The sequence below is a fragment of the Sceloporus occidentalis genome, unplaced genomic scaffold, assembly GCF_023333645.1.
Source record: "Sceloporus occidentalis isolate IW3139 unplaced genomic scaffold, rSceOcc1.0.p SCAF_7, whole genome shotgun sequence".
Classification (NCBI taxonomy): domain Eukaryota; kingdom Metazoa; phylum Chordata; class Lepidosauria; order Squamata; family Phrynosomatidae; genus Sceloporus; species Sceloporus occidentalis.
The window spans coordinates 46,233,853-46,258,724 of NW_028316987.1; the positions used below are offsets into that span (position 1 = coordinate 46,233,853).

Consider the following 24,872-nt stretch of genomic DNA (forward strand, 5'->3'; position numbering starts at 1 on the left):
AAACACATTGTAATGTTGTTGTGACTGTAATTTTCCTACAAAAACACTTGGACATTTAAATTGCTGTATACAGTAACAAACCAAATGTGTTTCTATTCTTAATCATTTATGGCTGAAAAATAAATCATACCTTTACCTGGACAAAAATTCATCTACCAATTGTACAAAAATAAAAAATAATAATAAAAGAAACTGTATTGACCATATGAAAAAATCTAGAATAGAAATTAGGATCAATTCTTCATTAGGTGACTACAGGGTCATACATAAATGTGCAAGCTTTATATTCCCCAGAGCTTTTCATTGGACAATATGGTAAAGAAAAAACAGTGTGTGTGTGCAGCTGATGTTCAAGACATGATGTCTTCATTTAGTCTGAAAGAAGAATATATGAGGATACTGCAGACATTCAAATTAAGCTGTGTTAGCTCTGAGATGGTTTCAATTGCATCTGCAATCTGCTAGGGGCTATTTCAGTAAAGGAACAAAGATATCCATAATGTAATTATCCAAACATCTACTAATATATTTATCAATCCAGCTGTAGTTTAATTAGACACCAGCATAAGCTGATGAGGTTACAGTGGCATACATAGCAGCAGAATAGATATGAATGACTCGTAGATCCAGCCATGTGGAATGGTGTGGGGATGGAGGAGATTGCTGAAAGAGCACCTCCACCCCACTCTGCATTTCAGATGGAGACCAAAACCCAAAAGATGTGTTCCGCCAGACCAAGACAAAACTAGAATCCCCTTTTAACCTTTTGTGTATTCCTAAATACCCTTTTCTCCCTTTTGGGGACTCCAGATCATATCTAGGTGTTGTAAGGTCCATGAAGCATCATCAATGAAAATCAAACCCCTGCCATCTTTCAAATATCAAAACAAACTCTCCACTTTGGAGAACCTTCTCTGGTTCTGTTGAGCGGCAGTCAACCTTTTGGTTTCCCATGGAACTGCTGTGGAATTTTGTTGGCTTTAAGGGTATAAATATCACCCCAAAACGTAAGCTTTTTGTTGCACTAGCCCCTTCCCCCATGCACAGTGACTGTTGTCCTCAGGCCGCAGTCTTGAGTTCTTTGTCCACTCTCATGTGCCTCACATACTTTCCGACTTTCTGTGGACTCTTTCTTCAAGACAGATAGCTATTACCTCATCCAGCCCTAAGACTCTGTATGATAGTTGTTCAAATGGGTTATCTTAGTGTGTGTGTTCTTTTATGTTTATTAGGAAAAGTTTGTGCAGTCCCCCATGCCTGAAATCTCTATCCGTTATTACTGGTATAGCTGGTGCTTATTTAGTTCCTGCATGTGTCCATCCTCTTTCGTACAGCCAAGCTAGATATTCCCTAATTTAATTAAAGATAGATTGTAATGTCAGTGGAGGCTCTACAAGTCCCGTGCATTTAGGGTAATCGTAAAAGGGAGAAAAATCAGACAGTTGTTTGCACCCTTTCTTAATTTACACAGCATGTTATCTGAAACGGAATGATTTCCAGTTGGGAAAGGTGTCAGGCAAGGCTGCATTCTGTCACCTTATTTGTTCAACTTCTATGCAGAAAATAGCATAAGAAAAGCAGGTTTAGACTCAGAAGGAGTGAAGATAGGAGAAAGGAACAACATTCTAAGATATGTGGATGACACCATACTACTAGTGGAAAACACTACAAACTTGGAACAATTAATAAGGACAGTAAAAGGGGGAAAATGCCAAGTCAGGTTTAATACTGAACATAAAGAAGGCAAAAATAATGACCATAGAGGAATTACATACATTCATCCTAGACAATAAAAGAATTGGTGACAGTTGCCAGGAACTCTTGTGGGAGTCCCTTGTGTTGTGTGGTGTTTGCAGACATTATAAAGTTTGACTTTTGTGCTGTGTAAGCAGAAGCTCATAATGAATTCTGGCAGTGACTCTCTACTTGACCATGAGCTAGAGCTGCTTGTTTAATTGTAAGTGTTAACCAAATTCTGAGATACAGTTATCAGTAATTACTTATTACGTTCCATATTTAATAAATATAAATGTGTTTCAAGAATATTTGAGGTCAAAATATTCTTCTGAGCTTTTAGAACTGCAGGGCTTGCTCAAATAAGCAGTAAGCATTGCTTAAAAGCAAGTTAGAGAAAAAATGCATAGCATTTTTGAAAGACAAAGGTTTGTTGTGTTTATTTTCTTGCCTCCAGTGTATATAGGTAAATAGATACATATGCAGTCACACTCTCCTCCATATCCCTGCAAGTTTAGGGAGCATTCCTGCCTTTGCTAGCTGAAGTCAAAATTATGCAATTTAAAAAAAGAGTCCCACCACAGAGGAGTATAATTATATTTTTCAACGCTTAATTATTAGGATAACTATGTAGAATGAATTCTGTCAAAGCAATGTAGATCAGAATTGCCTCTCTGATCTGTTTATGTTTGCATACCATCTGCACATTTGCTTAGGTGTTTCCTGCTATAATTTTCAATGTACAATAATAATAATAATAAAAAACAGGATGAGCTGCATTCCATGTTAGCTAATATATATACTGATCTCAGGGAGACTAGGCGCATTCAAAATCCTTAGGTCTTTCAAGGCAGCATGATGTCAAGCTATCACAAGGTTTTCTGGCAAGATTTATTTGAAGGGGTTTTGCCTTTGTCTCCTGAATCAAGGAAATGTGACTTGTCCCAAGGTCACCCAGTAGTACAATAGGGATCTGTTATGTTTGTATAACTGTAATGCAGGTGGTGACAATGTATGGTCTTCCAGTTGTTATTAGGCTACAGCTCTCTTTATTGCCCACCATTGTCTGTGCTGGCTAGGGCTGACTGATTAAAGTCCAACAAGATTCAATATGTTCCTCATCCTTCCTCTAAGAGGGGTAAACAATCATTAGGGGTTCAGGAGTCACATTGCTCCTGCAGGATGCCATGATCTGTTGTGGTAGGGACAGAATGCATTATACGTCTGTTATTATTCAAGAAGGCTGAATACCAGTCATAAGTAGTAGTGCAGGACTGCTATTTAGATCTTCTAGCTTGGCTTGTTGGAGCCACTGATGTGCTCCTTGTTGGGGTACAGATCTTACTAGTGTAAAAAGTGTTGATACAGTAATGATTGTTAATGCTCCAGTTATAGATCTGTTGAAAGTATGTTTGAAAGTATGCATATGGGCACAGAGGATCATAGGAAATGCAGAAAGTCAGATTATAATTTCACCATAAAATTTAACAGTATAGGCAGTGCATTTTTTCTTTTTTATTACAAATATAAAAACACAGTTAAACTTACAGAAATTAAAAAGAGAAAAAGAAAGGAAATACAAAGAAGAAAAAAGAATGAGGAAAAAGAGACCAAAAGAAAAATATTACTTCCAATCTTCCTTATTGTTGTGATAAATACATATCATATATACTCGACTATAGGTTGAGACATTTATGCCCCAAAATTGACCCTAAAATTTGGGTAGACTTATACAGTGCGCCCGTGTCATACGTGGGTGCCTCTTACACGCCTTGCAGCATACGCTGGAAGCTGCACCAGAAGGAACAGTGCCACACACCGGAAGGAGGAATAATAGTGCATGCGCTACCACGCGCTGCCACATACACAAGCCCCATTCACTTGAATTGGGCTTGAGCATCTGTGTTTTCCACTTATGCAGGGGGGTCCAGAACGATACCCCACGTAAGGGGAGGGTGGACTGTATAAGAGTCAGTACATCAGTAGTGCTTAGAAGGGTCCTAAAGCAAGCAAGCCTGATGCCCCAATCTCCATTGTACACCAGTTCCTTCCGCCTCCATTCCATTTTGCAAGTCTTTGCTTCCTATTGGAAAAACTCCCCATGTAAAGATTGTTTTTAAAATCATAATATTATCTCTAAATTTCTCTCTTTAACCATATATTTTTCCATTAATCCATCAACTCAGGTTGGTCTTCTGTACTCTTCTACCTTTCTTTGTTTACTAAAACCAAATTAATCAGATCTTTTCCCCTCCTCTTCACTTGAGATTTTAGTTTGACTTTCCAGTCTTCCCTCTCTCTCTCTCCCCCTCCCTCCCTCCCTCTCTCTCTCTCTCTTTCTTTTTTTTTGTAGAAACAAATAGAAATTAATTTGTAAATAAAGATTTCACTGGATCTAGTGTCTTTTAATAATAGTAAGGATGTGTTCCTCTCATGGTGCCATGCTGTTTTAATTTATCAGCAGTCTCCTCATGAGTAGCAGTGGTGCTGTCATGAGTAGCAGCAATCCTGAGTACATGTGGGCACTCCTATACTCTCTTCCATGTCTGAAGAGAGTTCTGCTGGCCAATTAATTGCTAATTAGCCAACTACATTCGGCCTGCCCCACAACTATGGATTTGAGCATCTGCTCATGACTCTGCCCCATTCACCCCAATGGCAATATGTACACACGACTACACTGCTGCAGCTACATGCAAGACACACCACTATTAAAAAGAATGGGACTTGAGGCCCTGTGGTTTTGGCAATTGTGGAGGTGGGGGTGGAACAGACCCCCACCCACCCCGCAGATACAAAGAGCTGACTGCATTCTGCTGCTTAGCTTTGTCTGCCCCATAGATGAAGCAGACATGTCAATTTGTCATGATCCTCCCCCACTTGATTTTTCAGTCTGTAGTATTACTGTTTCAAAACTGCACCTATCCTAAAACAAGACAGTTCCCTTGCACTTCTTTCATTTCCTTCCTGCTTTTTTGCAGGCTCCTCCTTACCTCCTTCTTTAGTGTATCAGAGGAAAGATAATTGTGGAACCTCTCAATGACACTACCATGCTTATTTTTTGTAGGGCAAATAAGCAGGCTTCTATTGACTTACGTTAGCAATATAGTAGGCCCAAGGAAAGCAGTAGCTGCTAATTCCCTGTCTGGTCTTTGTATTCAAATTGATGGCAGATCGGTTCTTTCACTTTTCTACTGCCAGAGAGATTCTTTGAAAATATGAGGGTTGTTTATGTGGTTTTTATTTTCATGCATAGGAAAGCGGTCCCTTTCTTATCTTCCTTGCAAATTGTTTCAAAATTTATCATCTCTTTTATCAGATGTTTAGGAATAGCAAATAGATTGATAAACTTAAATGTTTGCCCGACTTTTTCTCAACCGAAAAACCTTGTTGGGCAAATTATTATGCTAAAAATCACAAGAAAAAAAGAAAGAAAGAAAGAACCCTGGCACAAAGTAAGAGACAAATGCTGGCTTTTCTTCCTTCTCTGCTGACTTTTATGGATCCAAAGTCCAGTGGGAATTACAGATTGAAACTCTGAGAGAGGCTGGCACTGTCTGAGTGTATAGAGTACTTTATGTTGATGGGACTGTGGCTTTTGGGGCCTCACAGAGACTTTTTGTATGCTGTTCATCATTGAAGAAAGGATTGCCTGTGTCATCACAGTGCTTCACAAAATGGCCATCCACCTGGCTTACGAACTGGCTTGGAAGGACTCTCCTCCTTGAATTTGAGCCTGTTCCACACAAACCGTGGCTGTGTCTTCTGACTTCCTGTGCTGTGCTAGGACATTTACTGTGTGGCTTCCTGGTCACAGTCTGTGACCTTCATTGCTCACTACTGTAGGACTGACACTGCTTTTGGGAGAGTTGTACTGCATTGCAGTTTGCCTTGCATGTTCTTTGCACTTTGAATACTGTACTGTGTTTGTATGTTTCAGGAAAGTTTTATTTCTTAAAACTGATTCAGTACCGTTTACTGTGTATTAGAGAGAGGCATGATGTTCATGTTTCATGTTCTGCTTTTGACTTAATGTTTAGTAAAGTTTTGATTTGTTTACAGTGACACCCTGCCTCCTTCTTGTGTGTACTTTGCTTGTCTTCCATTTGTGTGAGTCACAAAGACAATGGAGAAGGAGGACAGATTGCGTACTTGTAACTAATTCTTTGAGTGGTCATCTGTGCACTCTCACAACCCGCTTGTTTTCCTCTCATCGTGTTCTACTGGTTCCTATGGATGGCTGCATCAGTGTCCATGGAACAGGCAGTTTCTGTGGGAAGCCCCTTATATAGGGTTGCTGGAGGAGTATGAGGCTACTGCCAAAATGCTTACATAACTTTCCAGAAGTTCCAAACAGTGCTCTGTGCAGGTTCGGGATAACCCATTTGTTTGAGTACACAGATGACCACTGAAGAGCTTCAGTTACAAGTACGCACCCTGCCCTTTCACTGCGTACTTGCAAAATTACAGATTTAATCTCTTATGCAACAGATGAATTTTTATCACTGAGCATTATACAAAGGTTTGACCTTCATAACATCTGTAATAGGTTTGTGTGTTGGTATAGTTTTGATCAGGTACAAAATATATTGCTGAAAATGATCCTTCAGTGCTCTGGAGGTCTTGGTGAATTTCCAGTCACTTAAATGTAGGTTATGTCCAGAAATTTCTTGTTCTTGTCTCTCTGCATTATACCTGTGTGTCTGTGCCTGTGCAAAACTCACCTTTAGTACTTCCTGTGAAGGTCACATTTTGGTGTAGCCCCTCCTTTTCCTCTTATGCATGTGCTTACAGGACTATCTCTTCAGCTTTACTTCATCTACTACAGCAGTAACACATCTGGTAGAACTTTTCTTGATTCATCCACCCCCACCCCAAAGTATTTTATTTAAATGTCTGGTTAAATGCTTAAAAATTTTTTTTTACTCCATATTGTTATTGATTTTCTGTTATAATTTATATTAAAGGCTGCTCTGAGACCAATTCCTATAGGTAAAGAAGGATAAATAACCTTTAATTAGGTGCTGCTTATAGATGGAGTTTTGGTTTGTTTTAGCAAGTGATTGGTAAGGAGATATGGAAAATAAATGCACCATCATTTTGCATTTTCATTGTTGAGTTCAGATTGTTTCATTTGTGTAGTATCTCTCTCTTGTTGATTACCTATAAGTAATTACCATAATTTTACTGTAAAATTAAAATAAATTGATTTCCTCTGTAACATTGTTCTCCTCAATGCGGTCTCCTCAAGGAAATTCTCAGTCTTATAAAAAGTGGCATTTATATCTAAGGTGGTTTTAATTTGATCAGGAGTTCTGAAGTGTATTATAATAAAATGAACTGTAATGCTTAATTAAATTTAAAGGTCCATTTTAATGTGATAATAGCAAAGTGAAGCAGATGGCTATCATGTTGGCCTTATATATGGCTGATATTGTAACATGTAAGCTAAAGTTATAGTTATTTAGCTGTGTAAAATATGGTTTTGTTGGGTTATTTGGTATTAGTATTATTTTACTACTTTTTAATACAGATTTTCAAATGCTTGCCTGTTACAGTTCTATAAAAAGACAGAGTACAGAGGTGAAGCTGGCCTGTCTGTTAGGTCAGTTTCACACAGTAACACGAACAGTAAACTTGTCTGAGTGCAAGTGGTGATTTTATTACTGAACTGCTTTGATGTTGAAACAGAAGGTATGGCACATTTTTATTGAAGCACGCCTTGTGTTTAGAGCATTGTGGTATCCTGATATTGACTTGGAAATAGAACTGTATTGTCAGTAGTGCTGCTTATTGACTGTTAAATGAGGGTAAACTCTCTTCTATTGATAGTTGTGGCCTTTTAGGAAATGTAGTTGGATTACAGTAAATTCTGAATAATAGCAATCTGTATAAAGTATATGCATTATCTCTCTTCTCACCCACAGGTCAGTTCCACAACTCAAGATTTGTTCTTAGTCATTTAGATTTATGTGTCTCTTACTTTTAGTATTGTCTTACAATAAACAGGGAGTTGATAAATGAGATTAATATTCCAACTTTTTCCCCCTTAATGGTTAGATCTAGACATTACATGTCTAGTTAGGTTAGATGGTTATTTAAAACTTTGGAGCATTAGATATGAATTTATAAAGTGTAGGGTGTTTTTAAAAGATACTTTTTATTAAAAGTTTTCCACATACAGTTGGACCTTTGAATCCATAAATTCAACCATCTTTGGCTTGAAAATATTCTAAAAAATAAATAAATTCCAAAAAGTAAAGTTATTTTGCCATTTTGTATGAGGGATGCCATTTTACTATGCTGTTATATATAATGGGACTTGCGCATCCACAGGTTTTGTTATCCATGGGTGGTGGGGTCCTGGAACCAAACCCCAGCAGGTACCAAGCGCCCCACTGTACAATAAAAATTTCAATAATAGAAAAAAAGAAATGAGAGAACAAGAGAAGAGAAACAGAAAAGGTATACAAAGAAATATGAAAAGTGTGGTTTTACAGAGTCTGTAAGGCAGAGTTGGGAGTTATGTAGCCCTCCAGAGAATGGACAACATCTCCCAGCATTCCTCACCATTGGTTTTATTAGGTGTAGCTGCCAGGACTTACATGCTGACAACTTTTGGAGAGCTACACAATTCCTGTTTCTATTGTTCTGTGTCAGCTCTTTCATATTCTCAGTCTTTCCCCCAAAATCCAGTTCTTTGTCCCAGTGAATCAATGGGAGCTTGGTAAGACAACATTTGTATAAGACACATTGATTCAGTGGGTCTACTCTGTTTATGACTGGAATAGCCCTTTCTCCAGTGCTGCATAAATGTTACAGTTCTATTATCTTAAGTTCTCTAGTTCTGTTTTATCTTGAAGAAGCAACAAGGAGGTTTATAGTCTCCAAAAGCCTTCATATTTTTCAATCTGTTTGTGTTTCTTAAGAGTACATAGGTCATTTTTGTATCTGGTACACCAATTGCTGGGGAGTTGCATTGAAAGGGCTTCTATAGGAGAAGTGCTAGCACCCAGCTTGAAAAGGCTGTGTCCAAGGTTTCCCATAATGGCTTTGATCCTAAGAAGCTTGCTATAATTCCTAAAATAAAAGGGCTAATAGATAGCCTACTTTTTTTGGAGGTGTAAAAATACCAGATGCTTAAAACAAGCACCAAAGATTTGCCATGTGAATATAATTGATTGTACGACAGATTGTATTGGCATGAGTTAACATAGAAAGACATTTAAGCAATATGGTTCACGTTTCATCCTGAGTTGGGAAGGTTTCTTATAAGTTTGATTTTAGTTATAAACTTGTATATGGTGTTCCTTAATGACTGGCTGAATTACATTTGAATTACAAAGACAAAACTGGAACATTTCATAAGGACTGAAGAGTGCAGTCCTATGCATATGTCACATAGAAAACAGTGAGTGTACAGTATTTACAAATAGACATGCATTAGATCAGACTATAATCCTAATAATTTAAATCACCAAGTTTATGAAGCTTGGAAGAAAATCCATTGCACTAGATCATCTTTCTTTAAAATAATTTAGTGTACTTTTACCCAAAAAGAGTACAGGCAGGATTCCATGTCCTACACTTCTACATACTTTTTCTTTTCAGATATAATAATAATAATAATAATAATAATAATAATACACCTCAAGGCTGAATGAGTAGTGAAACATCTACTTTTTGTGCAAGGTGCAGCTTCAAAATAAGAGGGAAAAAACCATATGTGCATTATTGCACATAGAGAGAGTGGTCAGAGTGAAAGCCATGGGCTACATGCAGCTCCAAGGCTGGTTATGTAGTCACCCAGAACATGAAATGTCAAAATTTCCACGTACACCTCAAATATAGAGGATTGGTGTTGGCCATTTTGACTTGCTTGGGAGAAATTTGGCTATGCTGGCTGAGTCTATAGAGGTCTGTCTTCAGCATATACAGTGTGCCCTTCATATATGCAGGGGATCTGTTCCGGAACCATCAGCCCCGTGTAAGGGAAAAAACAAGGGACCTCAAGTCCTGTTGTTCTCTATGGAGGTGTGTTCTCATGTGCTGTTCTGCATGTGTGCTGAACACACACACACACCATTAAAAGTGCCAGGGCTCACTGTCTCCATGACCTTGCGTCCTTGCATGGTGAGTTTGCATATGGCGCTGGCACGCTGTATAATCCTTTATTCAAAACAGGAAGTGACCGGAGTGGAAAATTCCAATCATTTCCTGATTTGAAAAAAAAATACTCTATTTTCTTTAAAATATTAATTGTACTTAGATATAATAATAATAATAATAATAATAATAATAATAATAATAATAACTTTATTACGGCCAATTGGCCAGCACGATTACAAAATTCCAGTTTAAAACACAACATAGGTTCATGTACAGGCAGATTGGAGAGTATAAACAAATGACGGTCTATGAAAGTAAGGATAAAAAGAAAGGATAGGACTTCACGATCAGGCAAACACACAACAATGAGTAGGCTGCCATCACCTTGCAAACGCTTAGATACTGATCTTATGTGATACGCCTCATAGCCTACCATACTGGGGGCTGATCATAGCTTTCCTTATGGTTCTCTGGTATTTGTTCACTGTACCAGTGAGAGTTTGGAAGACTGATTTGAAGACTGTTCTTCATTGTAATGGTATTGAGCAGGAGTAGGAGTAAGGAGTAAAGGAGTATGAGGTTTTTATAGGAGTAGGAATAAGGAGTAACAAAATATATTTCTTACTCCTTATTCCTGTTATTATATTGTACACGCAAACACCAAAAATACTTTTATTATATTGCTCTGGGAAAGGGACTGGGAGGCAAAGAAAGACACACACACACCAGCCTTGCAGACCAACTGGGACTTTTCCCTAGGGCTGGGGAGTAGGAGAAAGGAGTAAGAGGTTTTTACAGGAGTAGGAATAACATTTGAAAAAAGATCTTACTCCGGAGTAGGACAAGGCGTAACCCCCAAAATCACCACTACTCCCCAGCCTTGGTACTGAGGTGTGTGTGTATGTGTTCGTGCACGCCACATATGGAGAAAGATTGAGAGCACACACAAACTGAACATTCTGGTGGATTGGTTGTTAGGATTGATTAGGTTATGTAGAAGTTGTGAGAATAAGATACATAGTCATCAGCTTCTAAGAAAATCCAGTTAGTGATAAAGAGTGTACAGTACTTGGAGGTATGCCACAAGTTAGTATGCTGAAAAGTCTGAGAGTTTGATATCATCTATAGGAGAGCATCTTTTCAGTTTCCCTGGTTTGGTTTTAAAATACAGGATTATATTTTACAAGTGTTTTCATTTAGCCTTTCAGATTTTTTCATTCCGAATTTACAGTTGAATCAAATCATAAAGCCATTTTTCTGACTCTACCCATATGCTTTCCCCCCAGAAAAATTAGAGGGATTTCTTCATTATACTTTTTCCACATTATACATTGATACTAACAGAATCAGAACTTTGTATTATGACAAGAGGTCTTTCGTACACATTACTCTGGCCTGGTGCAGAGGTATATTGCAAACCATAGTTTGAAAACAGGATGTTGTGTGACATTGTGAGTGTAGGCTGTCTCTTGGGAATTTCCTACCTCACATTTGTATTATTTGCTCATAGTTTAAATTCAGAATAACAGGTACAATGACAAAAATCAGATTCTCTCTTAAACCAGGTTTTGTAAACTTATTTACAAACTGGTTCTGTGCCCTGTGAAAGGAGGAAGCTTTTATTTACTTGTGTTAAGTGTGGTTACCAATGGCACTTTTGTAATTTTTAACCATGGCTGAAGGAGAAAAGGGGCAGAGATGCATGTCCCTAGAGCAGGCCTCTAGCCCCCAAACCACTATTTGCAAGAACCAGAGCAGAACATCTACAGAATCATAGAACCTTGTAATCCGACTCGGAAGGAAAATATTGTGTCAGAATCTGCTGTTAATATTTATATAATTGAAGTATATATCACAGTTGTATGCATTTGGTATTAAATTCTGACATTATTGATAAGGTTTTCCTTTCTTTTTTTTCTTGCTGCTGTGTTCCTCCAGGAACCATTAGGTACTGGTAAGTATTTCAATTCAATCAGATTTTACAAAGTTTTGCCTAGTGAGAACATTGTATCCTCACTTTCCTTGGTGAAAACTTTGTACACTGTGGGCAAGTCTGTTATTTCAGTCAGATCGTCATTATTGCTTTGTCTGAGAAGAGATAGAATTGAGCAGTGCCAGGACTCTATAAAGACTGCTTTAAGACATTGTAATATATATTATGCCTCGCTGTGATGCCTAAGCAAGCTTTGGTGTTCCACATTTTTACTTTTCTTCTGCGTTACTGTGTAGCTGCAAGGAAATTGGAAGCTTTTGCTTCAGTTTTGATTAAATGCAGTTTAGCATAATTTTGGTTTCTTGAAACAAACCAATTTTGAAGTTGGTTTGTTTGAAATAAAACCATAAGCTTGGTCAGTTTTTCCAGGCATGTTGGCATGATATGTTGTGGTTAAATATTTTTTTTAAAAAAAAGAGTGGAAGTTTTCAGAATGAACAAGGACAACATTGGCATGAGTGTGTTCTTACCATGATATTTCATGGTTTATTGTGCTGTGTGTATATACGGACTTCATTTATGCATACTTTCTGAGGGCACCCATTTATTTGGTCACAGTTCATTGATACCCAGTATTACTTTTGTTTACCCCTCAGTTGCAGAATTCTGCATAAATTCTGGACTTGATAACATATTTAATAGGCTGAACATACCATATGTACTTGACTATAAGTCAACCTTATGTATATGTTGAAGGCAGGTTTTGGGGCAAAATAATGTATTTTGATATGACCTGTAGATACGTTGAGGGTAAAATGTAGGGGCATGTAACAAAGGATTAAAGGGTGAAGCAATAGGCCCATACAGATGGGCAGGATACCAAGTGCCAATCCTGTGGTATCCTGCCTATGGTTCTGACATGATTCTGTCCCAGGCTGGTGCAGTGATGAGTAGATGTCCACGTGACATGCAGCTGCCAGTGCTGCTGCCATTCACCCCATACCAGCTGCCTGCATCACGTCCTCTTGAGAGGCCCCTGCCATGGCCTATAATGGTGGAAATGGAATGCTTGGCTTCATTAACATGTCTAGGGAGCCTGCTTGCACTATCAAAGGCCACACCTGAGGCCAGCATAGAGAAAGTAATGGTGGTGGCAGGTAAGGGGGCACTGGGCCGTGTGTTCTGCAGGTTGTCACAGCAGAGTTTCCAGCCCTTTTAGACTGAGACAGCAGTTCTTTGAGCTAGGATCAGTCTAGTATCGCTGGATCAGCATCTGGACTGACTGATCCCATCCCAGGGCTATTGGTCTGTGTCATCCATACAGGACAATGTGAGGCCAGGAAGAACATGGGCATTTTGGGTTGTGCGTTTAGCCCCAAAGGAAAACAATGCCAAATAAGTGTGGATTTGTGCAAGGAAGACAAATGTCAAATTTAATAGGAAGATTATTGAATAAAATAAACATAACAGGGAAGAGTAAAAAAGCAGGAATAATGGCATTAGGCATTTCTAAAGCTTTTGATTGTGTGGAGTGGCCAGCATTAAAAATAACATTAAAGAAATTAGGTATGGGGAAAAAAGTTTAGAGGATTGATAGATCAGTTATATTCAAATAACACAGCAGTAATAACAGTAATTGATGGATTAACAGAACAAATTCCAATTTCAAGAGGTACAAGGCAAGGCTGTCCTCTCTCCCTGATTTTATTTGCAATAATTATTGAAATTTTAGCAAATGCTATTAGGGAAGATGAAAATTTGGAAGGAATTGGGACCAGAAAATTGAATAAGTTTATTTACAGATGATACCATATTGACAATCAAAGATCCCTTTAAAAAAGAATAAAGTAAAAAGGCATTTAAAAGAGTTCAGAGAAATGTCAGGTTTAGGAGTAAATTGGAAAAAATCAGAGTTAATGTTGTTTAATTATACAAAAACAGAAGAAGAGGAGTTTTTAAAGCATAAAATATAGATATAAAATTAAAAGATACAATTAAATATTTAGGTATAAAAATTACAAAAAATTTACAAAAATTAGAAGAATAAAATTATAAAAAAAATTAAGAATAGAAATTAAAAGGAAATTAGAAGAATATAAAAATATTAAATTAGCATGGTTTGGTAGAATTGTATTAGTAAAAATGAAAATTCTGCCTAAGATAATTTTTTTGTTTAAGATGTTGCCAACACAAATATCAGATGCTGAAATAAAAAAAAAACCTGACAAGTATTAGTGAATAATTATTGTAACTTGAATAAAAAAGTAAGGATTAATAAAAGATATTGGTATAAACCCCAAAAGGATGGAGGATTGGATCTCCCAAATTTAAAACTGCATTACAATGCAAATCAATTAAGATATATTATAGATGGAATTATAGAGAAAGGGGAATTAGATTGGTTGGAGATGGAAACAATAGAAATAGAGAAAACATTAGAAAATATATTTTTCAAAGATTTTACTATGAAAGAAATAAAAGAAATAGATGCCCCTTTAAAAGAATATATTAGAGATTTGGAAAAAAACATAAAGAAAAACTAATACTGTATCTGCTATCTCACTATTAACACCAGTTATAATGTTAAAAATTTTCCCAATAAATTTAAAGGAAGAACTAGGGAAAAAGCTAAGAGATCAAGAAATATATAGGATAAAAGAATGGATGAAGATAATGAAGGAGGAAGGAAATATAAAGGAGAAATTGCAAAGATTAAAATTAACTTGGTTTAATTGTATTCAGTTGGAACAATGGACAAAAAACTGGGAGAGAAAAATTATAGAGTGTAGAGAATATACGAAATTTGAACAATTGATTAGGCAAAGAGGCAGTACAGAGGCAAATGAAACTTTGAAAGATGTTACAGGTGAAATATATAAATTATTATTAAAATATAATGAGAAAGAAGAATATCTTAGGACAATATGAGAGGAGGATTTAGCACAAATAATAAATGTTCATGATTGTGGGAAAATTTGGAATCAACGTAATTTAAAAAATTTATCCATATGAATAAAGGAGAATTATTATAAAATAATTTGGAGATGGTATTTAATGCCAAGTAAGGTTAAGCCATATAAATAAGAATTATTCAGTGCTATGTTGGAGGGGGTGCCAAGAAATAGGTACTTATATTCATATGTGGAGGGGTTGTGGAATTGTTAAGAAATTTTGGCAAATAGTATTTAAAAAAATAAAAGAAATAATAGAAATTGATCTAGAATTTAGTCCAAAGATAGCATTATTATCTATATATGACAAAATTAATTGCACCCACGCTATAAAAGATTTAATTACAAATTTATTAACAGTGGTGAGATTAATGATAGCAAAAAAGTGGAAAGATCAGGGAGATCTACAAATGCAAGATTGGTATAAAGAGGTATGGCAAACAGCAATTAATGATAAGTTAACTTGTGGAATTAAGGTAAAAAAGGAATAATGAAGAGAAATGATATTGAAGTGATATGGAAAATATTTGTACAAAAGGCTTTAGCAAAAGAAAGGAGGCGTTTTACCCCCAGAGGAAGAGTTACAATTTTGGAGGGTAATAAGAAGATACTAGGCTCTGGTGATGGGGAGCACTTGGGGGAAGGGGAGGAATGAAAAAAAAGAGAATTGAAAAATGAATTAGTGATATCATTAATTGTATTATACCTTTGTGTAATTATGAAACGTATATGGTGAAAAGAAATGAATTACAGTTAGATAAAGTACTAAAGAATGGGATACACTGTGATATACCATATATATGTGGAATATTATGTAAAAGTTTTCATATATTATTGTAAGTAGTTATAATACTAATAAAGGCTAAAAATGAAAGTGAATGTTCTACTTCTCTAGCTGTTACCTCTTGTAGTACATTGAGATTTCTGTACAGTGTGTTGTCTTGGTACAGTAGAACCCAGCGGTGATTCTCCTCATGGAGCTTTCTTTATCCTACATCCAAGAAGTAAAGAATGTCAGTCACTGCTATTGATAGAATATTCTTGGCAAGCAAAGAGAAGATAAAAATAGAAATTAATCTCTAGAGTCTCAGCCTCCTCTATTTGTGTGTATGTGCATGTACCTGTGCTTTCTTTCAGCATCTGAGTGAAGGGGAGAAAAACTTCTACATTTTTAACATCTGTGGCATTTGGTGCTTAACAGTGGAAGCATATTAAGAGTAGTGAAAAACGTTTATAGCAATTTGTGTTTATAATGAAACACATGACCAAATTTTTACCATTAAACTCAATATAAAGACACTAAACACCAAATTATGTCCGTTAAACCTATTGTACTAGCCTTTGTCCACTTTGTCAAGTTTTTATGTGATAGGCAGCAAAAGGAAATTATTGGGATTGTTCAGATATAGGTGGGGCATGTACTGATTCAGCTACTACTTCAGACCTTATATTTAAGAAAGCTTTAAATGGTGGAAATAGAAGTTTTAATTCCTTCTTTTAGAACACTTCATTTCAAACTGAGTACAGTTGCTTCTCTTGTCCAGAAATCTTACAAATCACTTAACTGATTTCTGTTCTTTGAACATTTAGGATCTGCTACACTGTTTTCTGTCTAAAGTGCCTATGGAACTAGATAGAAATATTTTCTTTTATGGAAGGCATGAGCTTTGTGCATGGGACTCTGTCATATGCTGATTACAGTGTTGACTGTTGTGAATGATACCTTGTGATAATAGGCTTGTAATTTTAATACACAACCTAAACAAGTTGACCTTTAAGTAGCAATCGTTAAGTGTGACAGAGTTCAGTATGTAATGTTTTTTTTCCTTTAGGACTTACATAGTGTTCTGTTCTTCGTATGTATATGTGTGTGTATTTGGTCAGGTTTCTTGTCTAAAGTGGAAGGAGGACTGTCTGAATTTTGTTAACTGTTAGGGGTCTCTTCACTAGTAGGAAATGGTAGCTTTTTTCAGATAATACATTCATAAGAATTTCACAAATTTATCCTTCTATCATGTGTTCTTTATGCACTACTATTTAAAATGGGAAGTGTGATATCCCTCTTCATAACTGAATATTGATATTCAACAGTTTCTTAAGCCAGAAAAGCTTCTCCTCAGCACTTACAAGGAATAATATATATTTTGACAGGATATTTGTTTTTGAGATGGAAAAAGAAGCTGAATACTGGTTATTCACAGACAGGGCCATTTTTTGTACACTACACAGAGATTATATCCATGTATCAACACATGTAGATTAAGGGGTAGCTGCAATAGTTCCATAAAGGTTCTTTTAGACTGAGATAGTAGGCTTGCCAACAGAAAGATGCAGCCAAGTGACATCTGATTCTCTTTGCTTTTATTAGGTCAGCAAAGCTGGCATCTATTTTACTGTCTAGAGATTACTGGATGATAATACTCTTAGTATCCAGTCTGTAGTGAGCTCTTTGTACTTTGATAAGTTTCTCTCCTCAACTCAGTCTAACTGTCTTTGCCAGCTAAAGTTAAGCCTGAGGTTGCAATGCAGACAAACGTTTAAGTAGTTCCTTTTTAGCATTGCCATGGGGCAGGGAAAGTCCTACAATCTTTCTTGGTCAAATTTCTGTTACTATTTCTGTTGATGAAGGAAATAACATTCTACAGTTTCTGATAAAAATGACATACAGAAATTGAAACAGCAAAAATTTCTTGCACCATAAACCTTGACTTGCATGGAAGTTATTTGTTTTCTTTTTAAAATGAATAAGATTCCTTGTATTTTTCATATTCATATACCTAAAACTGGGATTAGTCCTGAGTGGTATTTTATTATGCATCTAATACAAAGACCTCATAAATTCCCTTGATGTCTTAAATTAACTTTCTTACACTGAAGTTTATTTGACAAACGGAAATATTGAGAGGTATTAAAACATTAAATATCTTAATAATGTGTTTCTGTTTTAATAAAGTGATAAAAGCAGGCGGGGATTCTTGTGAAGGAACATATACAAAGCCTCCAGTATATGTGTTTGTAGATCCCAATTCCTAATAAAAGGATTTGTAGCTTTTTCAGCCTTTTGCAGTAACTGAAGGATGGGTATTTATTATCTAGTCTGATGTTTCCAGATTCTAGGCCACCAGTATACTGACTATGTTTTGCAGTGTTCTTTTTGCAAAGTGTCTCATGTTTAATGTCTGCTCCTTGGTTGCTATAAACCTGGTATATGAAGTGCTGAAGGAAATGTTTTCTCAGTATGTCAGTGATTTGAATGTGGCTGCATTCACATCTGTACTTGATCTGTTATATTAGATGCTACTACTGTTGGAAAAACAACAACTGAAGCATAAAAAAGAGAGTACCATTAGATTATCCTAATATTTAGCACCACTACCTTAGTCCCTCCTATGCAGAATTTGTTAGTTTGAACTGTGGAGATGGTATCTTTCATAGATCTTTAAAAAATTGTTTATTAACTACACTAATGGGTGTGTGTATGCATTTATACATACTAATGAATTTATACATACTAATAAAATCAAGTGAAAGGTGATGACAGTGCCTGATTTTAAAAAATTAATATTGCTATTTAGTGAATTACTTTGTATAGTAGTAGACTTGGCCAGTATTTAGATGCACACTATGGCCTGTTACAGACTGCCAAAATAAAGCGGCTTCGGGTCTCTTTGGAGGTATGCTGTTTAAATGATGCATGCATCCTAAGAATCCGAAAGCTGCACCAAAGCTGCACTCCAGTGCTTAGGAATAGAGCGTGGCTTTGGCGCGACCTCCAGACTCTTAGGACCCATGAATCATTTAAATAGCATACCTCCAAAGAGACCTGAAGTAGCTTTATTTTGGCAGTCTGTAACAGGCCTATGACATTGCCAGTGCTGCAGGCTTACATTCAACATTTGTATGTTGCTATGGCCATGGCAAAAACATTTAATACAGTTCTCCTTGGGTAGTAATGGTCATCTTCTTGTGTGTTAGTAGTAAGGGGTGTCATACTTCTTCAATCCATGTACAACTTATAAAGCAGCATTATCTGCTGATCAGAAAGACTTGTATAAAACTCTGTATAAAATTGCCAGACATGTGACATTTTTATTTGTGCTTGTAAGTTTTATTTCTGCGTATTAGTTTAAAAATGAGTAAACATACGATTCTCTAGTGAGAAGGGCTAGGAACTGATAATTCCAGATAAAAGCTAGGACCTTGAGAAGTGAAGTATTGAATCAGATGCTGTACTAGAAACCAGAGTTCACAATATGTTATGTGACTAATTGTGCAGATAGATGTCTAGCCATCCTGACCTAGTTTTGGACAAAACTAATTGAATCTTTCCCAGCCATGATTATGGACTGGATTGTAGAACAGAGAGATTCCTCTATATGCAGAGAGAGGTTACAGCAATAAATTTCAGAGATTATTTCCATCAGAAAGAAGCTGCTATTGTTGGCAATGTGAATCAACAAATAGTTTTACTTAGGTCACTCCTTAGATTCACAGTATATTTTGAGTTTATTTTCCCTTACTTAAGAAATATCATTTTCAGACTAATTTCCGTTTCTCCAGTTCTCTCTGATATCCACCCTCCCATTGAATTCAATGGCAAGTACATTTCTATACCACTTATCAGTGAACTAGCATTCTCTAAGCAGTTTACAATGGGTAAGCCACTTGCCCCCAACAAGCTGGGTATTCATTTTACCGACCTATGTGAGTGGACCCTGGAGCCCTGTCTGGAATTGAACTCACAGCCTTATGGCTGCAGTACTGGCATTTAACCACTGCACCATGAGGGTTCCCTCAATTCAAACTTGTCCTTAATACTTATATCAGAGAAAAGTTCTCTTTGTTAATACAGTGTAATTTACTTTGAATTTACAACAAAGAAACGATGCGCATAACTGAGAAACACAACAGACTTGGCTAGGCTAAGCAGAAAGCCTCTGTGCTCCAGAACAGTAGCACCCTGCAATTTCTTCATGAGGACATTTTTATAACTTTTATTTTGAACATACATTGTCACATTTTCCAACATTTTTCTTTGTGTTCTTCTTCATTTACTTTAGGATTCAAGTGCCCTGTTTGTTCCAAGTTTGTATCTTCAGATGAAATGGACTTACATCTTGTGATGTGCTTGACAAAACCAAGGATAACCTACAATGGTAAGAAAGTAAGCTAATTACTACTTGTAATACAGTAATTGGATTGATATTGCATTAGCTAAGCCTGCCAAATTGGATACATTTCTTTAAAACTAGCAGCTGCAAATCTTTCATTAGCAATGCTTACTTGGATACATAACCTTTTCTTTGTGATGAATGTTTCTGGTAATTTTCTCCTTTTACCACCCTTGTTGCCTTTCCAGAAGCTTACCTTTCTTTTGTATTTTTCAAGGGCCTTACTTAGCACAGATGTAAAGCTAACGGGCCCTATAGCTAAAGGACTACTTGAACTTGCAGTCTTTGGTGTTTCATAAGTGCCAGACAGTAGGTCTTTCATGGTTTCCTCACCTCTCCTGTTCAATTTCATCTCATTCTGAATTAAAGGTTCTCTTCTTCTATTAGAATAGCAAAGAGTCAGGTTTAACTTAGAAATTTTAGCTTAGAAATGCAGAACAACCACATATTAACTTTTAAATGCAACTCTCACGTTGGAAGGACAGATAAATTGTGAAGGATTTTTCAGTCCTCAAGTGATAGTGAGACTGAAGAAGGCATAATTGGAGGACAAAGGGTAAAGAAACCATGCAGTCACCAGGTTTACACCCCAAGATTGAAGAATTTACCTTTAAAAATGCTACAAGGGGCATGGAAACCAGGTGGATGCAAGTCTCACACCCAGACAACGAGAACAATCAGTTAAAGATTATTTGAAGGTCAAAGAGACTGAGTGGATGTTAGACTCTAACCCCCAAAACAATGAAAAACAGGCTAATAAAGCCAAAAAAAAGCTGATCAATTATGCACTAAACAATCTGATATTTACCTCAATATAAAATAAAAATCAGGGGCAACAGTGGTGCTCTGATGATGGTAGCCATTTTGCAACTCAGAGCAAAAGAAGTCCAATGATGCACTTGTGATGTAACGGATGCACAGGGACGTGTGGATGCTATGCGTCCATTACGTGTAGATGGCGGCACCCTTGTGGACAGGACGCCACCATCAGGTCACTGCCATTACATACTAGGGTTCTGGACCGTGCAGTTGCTGTGCAGTTTGGAACCCTAGTATTGCCACTGCCACGCCCCTTTCGGCTTGTCTGTCTTGGGTGATAATTACAGACAGCATCACAGTTCGATCCTACAGGAACAAACAAGGAGAATTACATTCCTAGAATCTAATGACAGAGTCAACAAAAATATTGAAGTGGTCAGACACAATCTGAAGTCAATAATAGCTATGTACCTGAAAGGAACATTAAACAAAATAGAAGATTACTTGAGCTGACCTCAAATCATTCCAGGGGAATGAACACTGAATGTGGAGGAATTCAACAAGTTGAAGAGGTTTGGACTATTCAGAGTAGATTTGTTTGCAAATCACATGAATTACAAAATACAGAGATACTTGTCAATAGAGAAGGATTTCATGTTCTGAACAGCCAATGTCCAAAAGGAATATTGTATGCTTTTCCTCAGTGAAAATAATTCAGAAAGTACTAAACAAAATTCATAAGGAAAAGGCACATGTACTTCTAATAGCACCCAATTGGCCAAGGAAACCATGGTATCCATTGATACAACAATTGTTAGTCAGTCATCCAGTATGACTAACAGAAAGATGGATTTGTTAACACAAGGCCCAATATGGCACTCAAACCCGCAGTGGTCACAACTAAGTGCATGGGAATTGAGAGGCTAACATTAGAAAGATGCAGATACACATCACAAGTAATAGACAGTATCATAACTGCAAGATGATTAACAATACAGAAAGTGTACAATCAGACTTGGAAAACATTCATGGACTGGTGTAAAAAAAAAGAAAAGAGTTGTCCGTCAAAACATGGAGATAAAACATATTTTGCAGTTTTTACAAGATGGAGTAAACAAAGGATTGAGACAAAATATGCCGAAAAGGCAGATTTCAGCTTTATTAGTAGTACTAAAATGTGGAGAAGAGGGAATATCAGCCAATGAACATATCCAGAAATTTATAAGAGGTGCAACTATAACAACTTTCCCAATGGTACACAGATTCCCATCATGGGATTTGAATATAGTCCGAAATAGAGTAACTAAAGCTCCATTCAAGCCACTGTATACTTTTTCTTTGAGACATTTGTATCATTCAAAGTATGTTTTTTGGTGGCTATAACTTCGGCAAGAAGAATATCTGAATTAGCAGTGTTATCAATACAGCCAAACCTATGCAAGTTTGAGGATGATAGGTTAGTACTTTCCTTGAATTCATCATTTCTACCAAAGTGTATTAGGAGAACTGAATTTAGTGAAGAGATTTAATTGCCAACATTCTGTCCAGCATCAAAATATAAGAGAGAAAAGCAGTGACATACATTGGATTTAAAAAGAGCAGTTAAGATCTATAAAAGACAGAGAGAGCGTGGGTAGCCTGATGTCACCAGTGGTTTACCATGGTTGAGTAAAGATTTGAATTCTGGTCTCCTAGAATCCTAGTCCAACACTTAAACCATTACACCATGCTGGCTCTCTACCTTTTCTTTTCCTTACTGAAATTTAAATAAGAAGCATCCCTGTTTCTCACAAGTCCTTTTTATATGCCCAAGAACTAAGGTGAGGGAATTGATGGTAGCCACAAATATGGTTCATATGCCAAGACTTGTCTGCATGCCACTGTAAGCCAGGATTCTGGGGAATCCTGGCTTATCATTTCTCAGCCATTAGCTGAGGCCCATTAGCTCCCTTTTATCTCTACAAGGCAGTAATCACAAACAGGGTTTGTACTTAAGCTTGTAGGAGAAGTGGCAAGGTAGATATCCTGGCTCAAATGACATGATAAACTGTCCTTTCTTCATTAGTCTAGTTGTTTCTGATACAAAAGGCTAAACTACATGCAAAGGCTGCATGTTCCAGCATATCATTAATGAATTGTAAACTAGGATTTCTTGGAAATCTGGCTTACTATTGCAGGTAAATGTGGCCAAAGTTAATGGATAAATTATAACACATAACAGATGGTCTTGTAAGAACAAGCGTCACTTTGTCCAATGCCAGCCCTTTAAATTGGACCTGGTGGCAATGTGCCTTGGTTTTTATAGCTGCCATCTAGCACTTATAATCATCGTGTGCCAGGATTGAGTGTCCTTCTCTCAATGTAAGGCATCTACATACTGTAGATACAAAGGTGAATGTCATCTGAAATTCTAATCTCTGCCTGTTCAAGTTTCAGCCTAATTTCTGCCTTGTATTTCCCACTTGCCTAAAACCTAGCAGTAGGACCCAGGTGGTCTAGATAGGTGAGAGGAGTGGCATAATTCATGCTTAAAACTTAGGTTCAAGTTGAAGGAAGATTTTTTTTTTTACCAAAGGAATATTACAAGAGACAAAAAGGGGAAGCACACTGGTGCAAGTACTTGAAAAGAAAAGCAAATGTTAAAATCCTTAGTAATCCATTGTGAACTTTAGACGGTAAAATGCTTGCAATGCAGAGGTTGGCTGGGGAGTTTCAGCAAACATACCATATTTCGATGGCCAGAGCAGAGGATGAGATGACTAGGTTGAATAAAAATGAATTGGAGGAAAGCTTTCTTATACCTTTTGGGCTAGAAAAATGCTAATTAAAAAGGAGTTGGCTTTGGTGATCTCTGTCAGATTTGATACATCAAAAAACTTTCTGTTTTGAGACTCTTTGAGCCCTGTGAAAGGCATGTATGTGTCAAGCAGGCTGTAGACATCAGTTATCCAGGTGAACTTGCTTGTAAATTTAAAATGCTGCTGATGGGACAGTATGGAATTACAGCTCTGTTCTGACGCACCAAATGGTGAGGAAAATCTTACCACAATCAATATGCCCAGCTGTTAGCCAAGTAGTTGGTCATTGCCTCTTGAAGTGGTAACATATGGGAAATAATGGTGGCCATTCCTCTTAAATAGAAAGCTCTCCTGTTTAAGTGGATGGTTTTGTTCTGGGTTCCCCCCTCCTTCTTTTACTTCATGTTCCTGTTTGATGTTCATAAGAGCCGGCTGATAGTGTTTATATAGCATGTACATTTCTTGAGAGAAGGTTTTCAGCTGTTCTTCTGATATGACAATCTTGTGTTATGTATGGCTTCTAAAGTAAATGTCTTTTAACTATTGTCCATTATTGCAGAGGATGGAACCTCTTAACTAGTGGTTAATCTAACTGGACAGAGAGCAGGAACACAGTATCGTTTATACTCCGCTTGAGGCATTGGTGTACCAGGTTGTATACAGTTGTCCCTTTCTATTCATGGGGGATCCGTTCTGGACCCCTCCCCCCCCAGGAATCAGAAAAATTGCCAATATTGGGTCCCATTGATTTCAGTGGTTGCGCTCTCATGGGCGTTCCCTCTCCGCTTGCTGTCTGTCAGTAATCAAGACTGCAGATCCCAAGCCTGTGAACAGGGAGGGACAGTTGTATAATAACTGGATGACACATACACAAAAAATGGTTTCTTGGATTTTCTTAAAGGGGGGGGGTGATGGGCTATGCATGTGTGTGTTGTGTGTGCCTTCATGCCATTTCTGACTTACGGCAACCCTAAGGCTAACCAGTCATGGGTTTTTCTTGGCAAGATTTATTCAGAGGAGGTTTGCCATTGCCTTCTCCTGAGACTGAGAGCATGTGACTTGTCCAAGGTCACCAGTGGGATTTATTTATTTATTTCCATGATTTATATCCTGCCTTTCTCCCACAGTGGGATGCAGGGCAGGTTTTATGACCAGTAGAATTTAACAATCTGAAAAACCAAACCCTGTGACCTGCATTAATTTATACAAATTGAACAAATGTGATTCTTTTACAAGTTTGCATAATTGTTTGTGCCTTTTATATCAGTGTATTAATAATAGTACATGCGAGCAGGACTCCTTCTGTGCAAGTTAATGGAGCAACATCTCCATTTATTTGTGTGGGGAGGATGAAGAAGCTGCTTTCCAACAAAGGAATGGTGACATGTGTTCATAGGGCCCATGAAAATGTGAGAAC

At 37.0% G+C, this 24,872-nt stretch overlaps 1 protein-coding gene across 1 annotated transcript in view; it reads left to right on the forward strand.

The window, feature by feature from the left end:
- ZNRF2 (zinc and ring finger 2) overlaps nucleotides 1-24,872 on the forward strand; it is a 56,504-nt gene that overhangs the window by 17,344 nt on the left and 14,288 nt on the right. The window contains exon 2 of the mRNA XM_089532837.1: nucleotides 19,788-19,883. Within this exon, the coding sequence (XP_089388963.1) occupies nucleotides 19,788-19,883 (96 nt within the window). The remainder of the gene's footprint in view (nucleotides 1-19,787; nucleotides 19,884-24,872) is intronic.